Source organism: Macaca thibetana, chromosome 4, assembly GCF_024542745.1.
Source record: "Macaca thibetana thibetana isolate TM-01 chromosome 4, ASM2454274v1, whole genome shotgun sequence".
Lineage (NCBI taxonomy): Eukaryota > Metazoa > Chordata > Mammalia > Primates > Cercopithecidae > Macaca > Macaca thibetana.
The window spans coordinates 126,781,823-126,795,497 of record NC_065581.1 but is presented as its reverse complement, the minus strand read 5'-3'; the positions used below and the strand labels follow the sequence as shown (position 1 = coordinate 126,795,497).

The following is a 13,675-nucleotide window of genomic DNA, read 5'->3' as shown; positions in this document are numbered from 1 at the left end:
AGAGGGTTGGGAGGGACCCCAGAAAATAGCTCTCCTCCTACACACATCAGACAGGTCCTCCCACTGCCTACCTCCTCCCTTTCACAAAAAGAAGGACACTGTGGATCTCAAGGAGACTTGTCAAGGGTCCCACTGTCAACTTCTCGTTCCTGGTCTAGTGATGCCAGCGCCAGCAAATCACACTAAGGTAATTATTATGGAAACATTTGTGTTTACTGGGATGTCATGTCATATCACATCATATAAAGGATGACTTTTATATATATTCCCTTATACATGACCATTTTCTTTGCACTCATTTTCAGCAGGATAGGAGCCTGTTTTCTTGGGGGTGATTTGTCCACACTCTCACACACATCTGGGAGAGGGCTATTTGGCTGTCAGGGTCTGTGGCAATGGTACAGAGGAGTAGAAACTAGTGCAGAGGCTAACTTCCCTCAGAGTTGAGTGTCATGGTAAGCAAAGAGCTATGTGAGAATTAGAAATGATTTTTCCATTCTCCAGAAAAATCTTAGGATGCTGTCATGACAATGCCAATTTGCTAATGGACTCTATACACCCAGAAACCATCTGTCTCACTGGGCCCCACTATAAACTTTTCTTCTTCTCTGAGCATCAGTATAAGGCTAATGTATATCTGGATAAACAAAAGTCTCACTCTATAATTCACTTTCTGGTTTTCATTTTCCCCTCATGCCAACAAGAGAAAAATGAAAATTTTCAAAATTAGAGTTCAGATTAATTTTGAAATGAATGCTTTACTCATTATAGTAAGATACTGTCTTTGTATATTTTAAAGGCTCAAAGGAGCAATCCAGTATGTGAAAATACCTTTCAAGAACTAGGAAAAACATTCTGTGATAAAAATCTAGGTGGAAAGGGAAGGAATAGGAAGTTGTTGATCAAAGGGGACAACATTTCAGACAGGTGGAATAAGTTTTTATATCTATTGCACAGTAGGATGACTACAATCTCTAATAATAAATTGTATATTTCAAAATAACAAAGAGCGCAAATTTCACATGTCTTGCCATAAAAAATAATAGGTAAGCACAGTGACGGATACGCTAGTCTGATTTAATCATTCCATGTTGTGTATCTATATCAAATCATCACATTGTGCTCCATAAATGCATATAATTATGATTTGTCAATTTAAAACATTAATTTAAAAATGTAGACCAGGCGCAGTGACTCGTGCCTGTAATTCCAGCACTTTGGGAGGCTGAGGTGGGCAGATCACTTGAAGTCAGGAATTCAAGACCAGCCTGGACAATATGGTGAAATCCTGTATCTACTGAAAATGCAAAAATCTGCCAAGCGTGGTGGCGTGTGCCTGTAATTCCATCTACTTGCAGGCTGAGGCACGAGAATTGCTTGAACCTGGGAGGTGGAGGTTGCAGTGAGCCAAGACTGCATCACTGCACTCCAGCCTGGGTGACAGAGCAAGCAAGACTGTCTCACCAAAAAAAAAAAAAAAAAAAAAAAAGTGAATCTAAAGAAAAAATCTGGGTTAAGATCATTTGAAGATCAAAAGTTTAAGGTAGTAATTTCCCTTTTGCTTTCTGAGGCAGGGTCTTGTTTTGCTGCCCAGGTTGGAGTACAATGGAGTGACCACAACTCAAATTCCCGGGCTCAAGGGATCCTCCTGTCTCATCCTTCCAAGTAGTTGATATAACAGATGCATGCCACAACGCCTGGCTTAATTTCCCATGTTTTGATCAATTCTTATCTTATTTTATTCTCTGAAGTTACCTATTTGAGGAAAAGGACAATAAATTTTGAATAATGTTCTTCAATCAATAAGGCATTTATAAATTGGCCTAATTCCACTGAAACTTTTTAATTAATTAAAATGGTTGTGAAACAAAACACTATTCATCAAATCTTATTTTAAGTAATAATTCCAGTGTCAATCCACATTACTTAATAAATGAAAATAAAACTACATAAATCAAAGTCTTCATACATTTTTATTCTTTCATATGTATTTAGTATTAAGAAAATTACTTATCTTAAGTGGTTTGTGCATATCGCCAGAGATGGCAGAGGAAAAGGAACCCAAATGTAAAATAGCATCACTAAATGAATTGGCTAGTGCAATAATATTAAGTAAATGCACTGTTTCTATTCTATCTCTATCAATAACACTGACCACTGTAAAGCAGTGGGTTCTACTATTATGATCAGAGTTCTTCTTTGTCATATAACTGAGTTCTTGGTCATATGAAAAATCAAACAAGAGAAAAAAGTCCTTTATTTTTCTAACCAAAAAAGAATATTTTAGATGCACAAATACACTGATTTTATGTCTCCTTTATAAATTCTTTAGATTCTAATCTTACCTTTTTAAAAATCAGGATAGTTTTATATTTTCTGAAAAGCTGCAAAGAGTATTGAGAGTTTCCTGTGTACCCTTTACCCAGTTTCCATTTATGTCATTCTCTTACATAATTATGGCACATTTGTCAAAACCAAGAAATTCACTTGAGATAATACTATTGATTAAAATACAGGCTTGATTTTGATATTACCAGTTTGTCTACATATATCCTTTCTGTGTTCTGGAATCCGAACCCAGGACCCTGTGTTGAACTTTGAAGCTTACCTTTTGATCTGCTTCTTCATCTTCGTCTTGGTACTCATCACAGAGTGGGCTGGCGTTGGCCGCAAAGGTGGGTCCCTGAGAGTAGTACTGAGAACTGCGGTAGCCATCACGCCGCAACTTATCACATTCTGCAGAGGGGCACGCAGGGAGGGGAAGAAGGTCATTAAAAAGCTGTACTCCTCTTTGCTTACTTTACATTTACTCTTCTTTTTTACTTTTCAAAGTTATATTTTTCTAGGCATTAACAGGATTTTGAAATACTGGTAAAAACAGTTAAGAATTATTAAAGTCCCTAGTACACACTACATACCATATTTCAATTAATATTAATATTAAATTAATACTTGATAAGATTGCATTCAGAGCTCACAACTACCCTGTGAGGTAGACACCATCATTAATTCTACTTTACTCACAGGACATTGATGTTTAGGGTAATTATGTTATTTGCTCTATAATGTTATGCAAGTGAGCAGTGGACTCGGAATCTTAACCCATGGCCTTAGTTACTAGATTATGTGAAAGTATTCCACACAGAAAAAAAAAGCGATGTTCATGCTATGCTTGCTTCCTAGACTCATTTTAGCTAGAAGGGACACACGAGATCATGGATTATAATGTTCTCATTTTATATTAATTTTCTCAATTTAATTTTGATGTCAAACAGCCTGTAAATATTGTGTGGAATTTAATAGGAAGGTGGGTGCCAGCCTGAGACATCTGCCAGTCCACAGAGGAATGTCTGGCACCACTATGGTACTTTGGACTTCAGGGGTACTGGGGCCACTGGCTGTGTGGAAAGGAGGATCCTCTTTGAGGGGAAAGCACTGCACTGGCAGCTCTCATGGGTTGGGGCAGGTGCTGTCAGAAATTTCCAATGGCTCTTTAAAGCACCAAGATGCACAAAGGAGCATTTGCCTCAAAAAAGCATTTGCCACAGGGTTCCTTTAAATATCTGACTTTCTAAAGGGGCACAAAACGTGTGTGGTTTTGGAAAAGTTTTCTCTTTGCACAGCTTTATAAAAACCATGCATCTACAGGCACAGAACTAAACTAGGGCATCTTCAGAGTTCCTTTCTGCCATCAGGATCCACGATTCTTCCTCAAAGAGGAGACGGCAGTCACTTCAGTGGAGGGCTAAAAATATTAGACCAATTTTAAATAAGCCAGGGGATTAAAAAAAAGTCCTCATTCTCCTTTGATACCTCACAGTGGGAGTGGAAGGACAACGTTTACAATTCGGAACTGCAAATTAGACAAAAATGAGGACCTGTTAGAATGGCAAGCTAATGAAAACATGCAAATGTAATCATAAAATGGCTAACTAATACTACTTCAGTTACTTATAGGTCAAAAATTTTGTGGTGGCAACTAGTTGTAATATTGATTAAAAGTGATATTTAAAGAAAATTTCTGAAAATTCCAGAACACAACATATTTTTAATGAGAATTTACTCATATTAATCTAACCCTTTATAAGAAATATTTTCACATTTTCTCCATTTGGCAATTTTCCTGAAATAAAGAGTATGATTAGAAACTATATTCTCAGGCTGGGCGTGGTGGCTTACGCCTGTAATCCCAGTACTTTGGGAGGCCGAGGCAGGAGGATCATCTGAGGTCGAGAGTTCGAGACCAGCCTGACCAACATGGAGAAACCCTGTCTCGTCTAAAAATACAAAATTAGCCGAGTGTGGTGGTGCATGCCTGTAATCCCAGCTACTCAGGAAGGCTGAGGCAGGAGAATCGATTGAACCCAGGAAGCAGAAGTTGCAGTGAGCCAAGATTGTGCCACTAAACTCCAGCCTGGGCAACAAGAGCGAAACTCAGTCTCAAAAAAAAAAAAAAAGGAATCTATACTCTCACTCTACAGAGATAATGTTATATGTTATATAAAGCATGATTAGTACTTTTGTTCTTCTTTTTTTTTTTTGAGACAGGGTCTTACTCTATCATGCAGGCTGGAGTGCAGTAGCACAATGATCACGGCTCACTTCAGCCTCAACCTCCTGGGCTCAAGTGATCCTCCCACCTCAGCTTTCTGAGTAGCTGAACTATATAGGCACATGCCATCAAGCCTGGCATTATTTTTTTTTTAATGTTTTAGATATGGGGACTCACTACGTTGCCTAGGCTGCTCTTGAACTCCTGGACTCAAGCGATCCTTCCACCTTGGCCTCCCAAAGTACTGGGATTACAGACATGAGCCACTGAACCCAGCCTGATTAGTAGTTTTCAAATGGTATTTTCTGCAGAGTTCTGACATTCTGTAAATATTGGATTAGATTTTCTTTAAATAGCTACCTTAAAGCTAAGATTAAAAAATAACACTCAAGAATGGCTATAATTAAAAAGCAAGGCCGGGCATGGTGGCTTACACCTGTAATCCCAGCACTTTGGGAGGTTGAGGCAGGTGGATCATTTGGGGCTAGGAGTTGGAGACCAGCCTGGGCAACATGGCAAAACCCCACCTCTACTAAAAATACAAAAAGAAAAAAAAAAAAAAAAGAGCCAGGCATGGTGTCACATGCCGTAATCCCAACTACTCCAGAGGCTGAGGCAGGAGAATTGCTTCAACCCGGGAGGCAGAGGTTGCAGTGAACTGAGATTACACCACTGCACTCCAGTCTGGGCAACAGAGTGAGATTCAGTCTCAAAAAACAAAACAAAAGTCATAAGCAACAGATGTTGGCATGAATGTAGACAAAAGGAAACATTTACACACCATCGGTGGGAATGTATATTAGTACCACTTCTATGGAAAACAGTATGAAGATTTCGCGAAGAACTAAAAATAGAATGACCATTGGACCCAGCAATCCCACTACTGAGCATCTACCCAAAGGAAAAGAAATCATTACAGAAAAAAGATACCTGCACCCATATGTTTATCGCAGCACTATTCACAATGGCAGAGTCATGGAATCAACCTAAGTATCCAACAATAGTTGACTGGATAAAGAAAATGTAGTAGATACACATCATGGAATACTATCCAGCCATAAAAAAAGAATTAAATCATATCATTTGCAGGAACTTGGACAGAATTGGAGGCCATTATCCTAAGTGAAATAACTCAGAAACAGAAAATCAAATAGTGCATGTTCTCACCCTATTAGTGGGAGTCAAACAATTGGTACACATGGACACACAGATGGAAATAAATAAATAAAACTGGGGACTCCAAAAGGAGGGAGGGTGGAAGGGGGGTGAGGGTTAAAAATTACCTATTAGGGGGCCGTGCCAGTAGCTCATGCCTGTAATCCAAGCACTAACGGAGGCCGAGGCAGGCAGATCACCTGGGGTCAGGAGTTAGAGACCAGCCTGGCCAACAAAGAAAAACCCCGTCTCTACTAAAAACACAAAAATCAGCCGGGTATGGTTGTGGGTACCTATAATCCCAGCTACTTGGGAGGCTGAGGCAAGAGAACTGCTTGAACTCAGGAGGCACAGATTGCAGTCAGCCCAAGATCATGCTATCATACTCCAGCTTGGGTGACAAGAGCGAAACTCCATCTCAGAAAAAAAATAAAATAAAAAAATTATCTATTGGGTACAGTGTTCACTGTTTAGGTGATGGGTACACTACAAGTCCAAAGCTCACCATTACACAATATACCCATGTAACAAACCTGCACATATACTCCCTGAATCTAAAAAAAAAAAAATTGAATAAATAAGACTCAAGTTCAATAGTTTTACATACCAAATTTTAAGACAATGAGGGAATTAATTTATTAACTTATGCTGCTAAATTAACTTTCCGGTGGTCCTAGAAATAAAGCTATTCCTGCTATCTCTGTAAAACTAAAGTCTAAAGATCTATTTATTGTTGTAAAATAAACCAATATAAACTATTATCATTTGTAGCTACTTATCTATGTAATTCAGGATATTCAAATACTTTACAAATATAAAGAGAAGTCCAAAGCCCTTTTAAACTAAATTAATTTATTGTTCAAAATTGTCTTCTTTGCTTCATTGATGAACCCTATAAGAAGTTTAAATTATAGGGCTGGGCACAGTGGGTCACACCTGTAATCCCAGTGCTTTGGGAGGCCAAGGTGGGAGGGTTGCTTGAGGCCTCAACATTAGTACGTCCAGTATGTGTCACTTTTTTGAGCCCAGTTTAAAAGACAATGCATCCTTTTTCTACCATGAAATCTATGTCACAATTTTTTTTTTTTTTTTTGAGACAGAGTTTTGCTCTTGTTGCCCAGGCTGTAATGGAGTGCAATGGCGCAATCTCGGCTCATCGCAACCTCCGCTTCCTTGGTTCAAGCGATTCTCCTGCCTCAGCCTCCCGAGTAGCTGGGATTACAGGCATGCACCACCACGCCTGGCTAATTTTTGTATTTTCAGTAGAGACTGGGATTCTCTATGTTGGTCAGGCTGGTCTCGAACTCCTGACCTCAGGTGATCTGCCCGCCTCGGCCTCCCAAAGTGCTGGGATTACAAGCGTGAACCACTGCGCCTGGTCAAAAAAATGTTTTAATGGCAGTAAAATAAATGGTAGTAAAACAAATGAAATATGATGCTGGATCTAAGAGAAGACTAGACAATATAAATTCATGACAGCTGACCAATTTTTTTTGCTCTTATCAAATTTCTGAAATTTAGTAAACTCATCAAATTCCACTGTCATTTATTCCAACTCTAGGAGAAATTCAGAAAATTTTCCTCTTGTCAAGTTGCAACAGATCTCAGGTTCTAAAACCATGGTTTTGTTCATTAGAAATGGAGTTTATTGTCTGTGGAGTGAAACAAAAGTGAGAGCAAGCCATCATGAATAAGCAAAGACTTTTTAGACACTGAACTGAGAGAATAACTGCAAAGCAGAGCATAATTTAAAGCCAGGTTATGCCTGCAACCACAGGCTAGAAACAAGATCCTAAATGTAAACTTATAAACTGTTCATTTCTGGAATTTTCCATTTAAAATTTTCAGACCATGGTTGACTGTAGGTAGTTGAAACTATAGAAAGTGAAACACAAATAAGAGAGGACTACTTTAAACATGCTATTATCTACACGAGGAAAATGCAAGGTGCTTAGTGATGCTGATAAAAGTACATGGACATTTTTACCACTGACTTCTGTAATTTGTCACGATTGATTTCTTCATGTGTATAATTTCATAAGAGAAAGCATACAATGCAGTGAACATTTTCCTGAATTTATTATAAAGATTCTGAAATATAATCTGAGGGGGCAAAGTTCTTAAATAGATGGTTACTAAGTATGACCTGCTTAAATGAGAGGGAGATGGAGAAATAGAAGAAAGAGAAATTGAATGCAAAGTGGATTAAGATGGGATTCTTCTTCTATTTCCCAAGGAAATGATGTGGGATGATGAGTGGATGTTAAAAGAAAAAAAGTAAGAAGTTTGCTGACTTCTTAGATTGTGTGAGAAAGGGAAAGAACTGATGGAAGAAGCAGTCATTCCTCTGTATCGGAAGGGGATTGGTTCCAGGACCCCAGAATACCACAAATCCATGCATACTAAAGTCCTGCACATCACAGACCCAGAAAGTCGGTTTTCTGTATAATGTAAGTTTCACACAATGTGAATACTGTATTTTCCATTCGCATTTGGTTTCAGATGCAGAAAATACCTGAGTATTGTATTTTCCATTCACATTTGGTTTCAGATGCTGGACCCAGAATGTATGGAGGACTGACTGTATTGAAAAAATCCATATAAGTGGGTCCTCCAAGTTCAAACGTGTTATATTCAAGGGTCAACTGTATTTAAAACAAGCACTGCAGTGTGAAAAGCCAGAAGGACCAGTTCAGTGGGCCAGTTGTCATTTTTCAGGTCATGGGTAGTGTTGACGTGTATGTGTATGAGTTGCTAGGAAAGTTTTGAAACATTCAGGTTAAAGCATAATTTGGTATTTCTAGCATGGTATTCTACATATACCATATTTTAAAATCTGAATGCGGTTTATTTTTAACAGTATTAAATCTTTTGCAACCTTCCTACTGTAATTCAAGGTCATTAAACATTGGGAGGACTCCAATACCAAAGTTAATTATAAAAACAGTAGTCATGATGTACTGCTTCAGTGAAAAAGTCCTATGATGATCTAGAGTCTAAAATATTTTTTTTCAGATCACTGATTTTTAAAGCGAATACTACTGACACTTTTCTAAACTGAAAGCCTCTTGCTATCATTATCTGATTTGTGTTCACAATAACTCTCTGAGAATTGAAGGAAAGCAGTTATTATATCAGTCTTACAGATTCTGAAGCCCAGGTATAAAGTTTCTGGTAGTTCGAAGTTTTTAAAGTTCTATCCCAGTTAATAATCTACCAGATTATTAATAACAGGGCAAAAGGCCAGTTCTATCTCAAAACTTCATGTTAGTCCAGAAGGACTGAGAATACATAAGACTATAAACATTCACGTTTAGAAGAAAATAAATTCTAGCCCAATAGCTGAAGTATTGTATAGCTAAATAATCTAGTTTGAGCTTGCGAGTAAATACATAGGAAAAACTGACTGCACCTAAATATCATGTATTGTGAATATTAGAGAACTTATTTTCTTAAGGAAAAATCAAACCAAAGTGCATTTAAAATAGAAGGGATTTATTTACCTACCCCTTCATTAATTTGTTTGGCTTGGCAATATCGGAAAAGAGAAAGAAATCATACTGATATTGTAGTTAGGATTCTCCCTTGTCCCTCATGCATGATGAATTTTCCAAAAGTATATTTAGATTTTCCATAAATTCTTCAAAGCAGTTGAACTTCAATTTATTTAAATTGTCTTCAACAATAAACAAACTAGAACATAATTAAAAGACAGTAGATGTTCAAACATTTAAGTTATTCAGTTGTGTGTAGCGTATCAAAGAGGTGACAAGCTGTTTTAAATCTTAAAGACACTGTGTATTTAATACAGACCTTTTCAATGAATATTTTCCTTTATAATTTATACTAGTTTTAAATAATAAGTTTCAAATAAATAGGCCCTTTTGGTTTATTATTAGACTAATGATTTATTCTTTTCTCCCTTGCCCTCTTTTTAGAGCAAGAGTTGTTATGTAGCTATACAGGAATATGTATAACAGCATAAAAGCGTGCTTTTATGTTTCAAGTATTAAACTCAAATTTACCTCCTAATAAATGCAAATTTGAGCCCATAAGACCACTTCTTCACGAATTATCACTTCAGTGACACTTAGCATTCAAAGCAATATAAAACATAAAAAAGAGAAAATATATGTCTTTAATGATTAAGCCCAAGACTTTCTAAAAGTTCTAAAAGTAAATATTTTATCTCTTAATGAAACCTATAAAGACAAAACATTCCAGATAATGGAGTACAATATGCTTAGCTGCAGGTGAAGCAAGAAAGAGAGAGTCAATATGAAAATATGCCAACTATCACCCTGGTGTCAAGAAAAAGGGAAATTTCCTGAAGGAAGTCTTACTTTGCCTCAAAAAAGGAAGATGAGGCCAGGCGTGGTGGCTCACGCCTGTAATCCCAACATTTGGGAGGCCAAGGTAGGCGGATCACAAGGTCAGGAGTTCAAGACCAGCCTGGCCAATATGGTGAAACTCCATCTCTATTAAAATACAAAAATTAGCTGGGCGTGGTGGTGGGTGCCTGTAGTCCCAGCTACTCAGAAGGCTGAGACAGGAGAATTGCTTGAACCCAGGTGGTGGAGGTTGCAGTGAGCCAAGATGGCACCACTGCACTCCAGCCTGGGCAACAGAGTGGGACTCTGTCTCAAAAAAAAAAAAAAAAAAAAGAGGATGAAAGTTATCTAGACTTATACTACCAGAAAGATGGAAAAGGGAGAGTCAAGCTGGCAACAATTATGTTTTCTTTCCAACCTCCAGATTCAGTAATTTTCCTGACCTGTGCTTTGGCCAGCCATTTCTTTCTAAGCCTCTGAACACTCCTCTTTCAGACAGTCAAGGCAGAGCTAACTTGGAGAAAACACAGAATGAATACACAGAGGCATCAACACCAGTTTCTCAAGTCACCTTTGCCACCAACGAGAGAGAAAAGCAGCAGCAGTCAAGAGCTCCAACTCTGAAACTGGGGAGCTGTGTCTTGGAATCCTAACTTGTAGCTTGTATCGGGTAGTGGGACTAAAGGGTTACATTCCAGCCTTCAAGGTGCTTACAGTTTAGCTGCCTGATTAGACAAATTCACAGGCCAATGTACAGAGCAGTGGCGTCCCAAAGTAAGGTGCATCAGAATCCCCGGGAGGGCTCGTTATAAAATCACTGCGGAGTCCACTCCCATATCTGATTCAGTAGGTCTGGGGTGGAGCCTGAGAACTTGGATTCCTAGCAAGTTCTCAATCAATGCTGATGCAGCGTCCTGTGAGCCACACCGTGAGAAAACTGTTTCAGAGTAAGACAAATACCTAAAGAGAAGTAGAAATAAAATTAAAGGGATCAATATGATATCCATTTAGGGTGGAGGTGAAAGTGAAAGAGGAGAAGTCTTCTCCACTTAGAGGAGGTGTTAGGTGGGGCTCCCAAAGAGGGCAATAGAATTTTGCTTCCTATATACTCCACGTGAGAAATGATAAAAGGCCCAAAGGAAAAGAGGGTTGGTCTGTTCTTTTTATTATGTCACAAATGATCCACACTCACCAAGTGAATAACTTAAAAGGGAACATAAGATAAAGAATTTAGCTGATACGGTACAGATCAATGGTGGGGGAATGCTATATCTGGTATCTACCTTTAGTCCCTAAAGAATGCCATTTTGTTCCAGGAAAAGCTTTAGTTTTGCTACTGTAGAAATGTGTCTTACATGTCAAGATTCCCTTAAAGTGCTTGGAGGGTTCTAACATTTATTTTAACATTCCACTCCAGCTGCAACTGCAGGGAAAGCTTCCTGATCAGGCCACCACCATCTCTCGCCTGATGGTGACCTCCACCTGGTCTCCTGCTTTGACTCCCTCGTCTCCTTTACTGTGAACTTTCAACGCACAATCAGATTGATCCATTTCAAAATAATGAGTCAGATTATGTCACTTCTGAGTTCAAATCTCTCCACGCCCTGAATGTAAAAGCCAAAGTCCTCCTAATGGTTTCTAAGCCCTGCATGATCTGACTCAATGTGGGTGGCTGGCTGGTGCTCAGTGAGTTCCTTAAATGAATGAATGATCTGTATTTATTCAGCAGCATGCTTGAAAGGGTATTTTAACTATACTACAAAAGTGATGGCCCCACTGCTCACCCAGGTAGATTTTATCCTCGGCCACATTTTCCGCCTTCATCAACCCAAGGCATATGACCTGACCTCCCATTAAATGGGCCTCTTCTCCCATCCACAACTCACATATTTGAGTAATAGGTGGATGAGAGGAGAGTAGGTGGAACAGAATGAATAAGGAAGATGATGGCTGGTGCACCATCGTGGTTATCTATCCAAGGAAATTTTGCCTCAGTAGAATTTCAGGGAAACTGACCAATCTAGGATTAAAAAGTTCACCGCATCATGGACAACTCCCCAAAGCTTTCTAGTCAGACAGAACAGATGCCACAGGAAAGCTGCATTTTCAGAAAAACCTTGCAGGCAAGTTTAGGCGGGGAGTAAGATGGAAGAGAGGAGGTGGTGACAAAATGCCACCTTTGAAATGGACAGGTTTCTTTGCCAAGGGAGGGGGAAAAAAAAGGAATGATAAGCAGACTGCCTAAAAATTATTTTATAATAGCACAATTCCAAATGACTTCTCATTTCAATTTACATTGTATATTTAGCAAAATAAAATGAACCGGTTGGGACGAACCACAGAGGGAAAATACACTATTAATTATGGTCATCAGCTCAACAGTCTAACTGGAAATGAATTTGTTAACAATGCATTAACACATTTTAGAAAGACTGGTTTTCTCCCATGTCTTGGGATCAATATCTCTGTCACTGACATTAAACACCATAGACAATCTCATTTTATGTAGAAGGGTTAAAAATAAAAGGCCATTTTGATTAATATTCTTGCTCTGTGATTAATTCCTATTAGAGTGAAATTAAAACCTCCAAAAACAAAACAAAACAAACAAACAACAACAACAAAAAAACCCTTAGGAGTTAAACATTAAAACTTGAGCCCCTGGATAAACTGTTTGTTAGCTTTGTTTTTCATTGCACGCCATGGCAAGAATTACTATTAAGATGTCATTTGCCATTGCAGAAAATCAGCTTTTAACATTTCTTCTTGTCACGTGCCCAAATTAATTTAGGAAGCCTTGAAGAACTAAATCTGATTTAAATTAAGGTGAAAGCTTTCTGATGCCATGATTAATGCGAGTGTGCTGAGAGTCTGCAAGTCCTAGCTGAGCACCACCAGAGAGAGCCGCCAAATTGAAGGCGATCTCATTTCACTTTAGAATTATAAAGCCATATCATTGGCAGCAGAGGAGCATCACCAAGGTTACTCAAGATCAAATAGCCTGCAAAGATTCTAAGCCAACACCAGAGACTTCGGTTGTACCGTGAATAACAAATCTTATCCACAGTACCTTCAATGTAGCGTTTTTATGCTGCCCTGAGTGAAATATAGAAGCCACTCAAGTTACTTACTTTATCGGGAGTTAAAATAGAATTGCTGAAACAGCAGACTGGCTGCAGACACAAAAACAAAACAAAAAGCCTTTGTTTAAACAATCCGTAGTGCTTTGTTAAGACCTGGATCATTTAAATGACTGTCTTTGCCATTCTATCTTTTCTGTGTTGCTTACCGTTTAAAAAAAAAAAAAAAAAAAAAAAAAAAAAAAAACGGTGTGGGGGTGGGGGCAACACGTCTCTTTAACTATCTGAAAAAGCAATGATTGTTCATTTTTCCTTTGCTCTTGTATCCGACTTCCCTCTCCCAAGTTAAGGACACCGAGGAAAGCACTTCTTTCAGGGTTACTGTACCCAGAGTAGTACTTAGTATTACAGACAATTCCATGCCACCAAATCCAAGAGAAGTTAAATAGCCCCTTTTTGTATATAAATCCCGTTCTGTTAATCCCATATTTTTGTCTGCTCTTTTCTTTTTTCTCAATAGGGCATTTAATCCATGGTTTCATCCAGCTGGGCAACTT

The 13,675-nt window shown here is 38.4% G+C and overlaps 1 protein-coding gene across 5 annotated transcripts in view; it reads right to left on the bottom strand.

Annotated features, from left to right (window-relative positions):
- NHSL1 (NHS like 1) overlaps positions 1-13,675 on the bottom strand; it is a 217,766-nt gene that overhangs the window by 48,895 nt on the left and 155,196 nt on the right. For all 5 annotated transcript variants that reach the window (XM_050787335.1, XM_050787331.1, XM_050787332.1 and 2 more), the window contains exon 3: positions 2,609-2,736. Coding sequence is in view for 4 of the 5 variants with exons in the window: in XM_050787331.1 (XP_050643288.1) it covers positions 2,609-2,736 (128 nt within the window). In the remaining variant the exon portion in view is untranslated. The remainder of the gene's footprint in view (positions 1-2,608; positions 2,737-13,675) is intronic.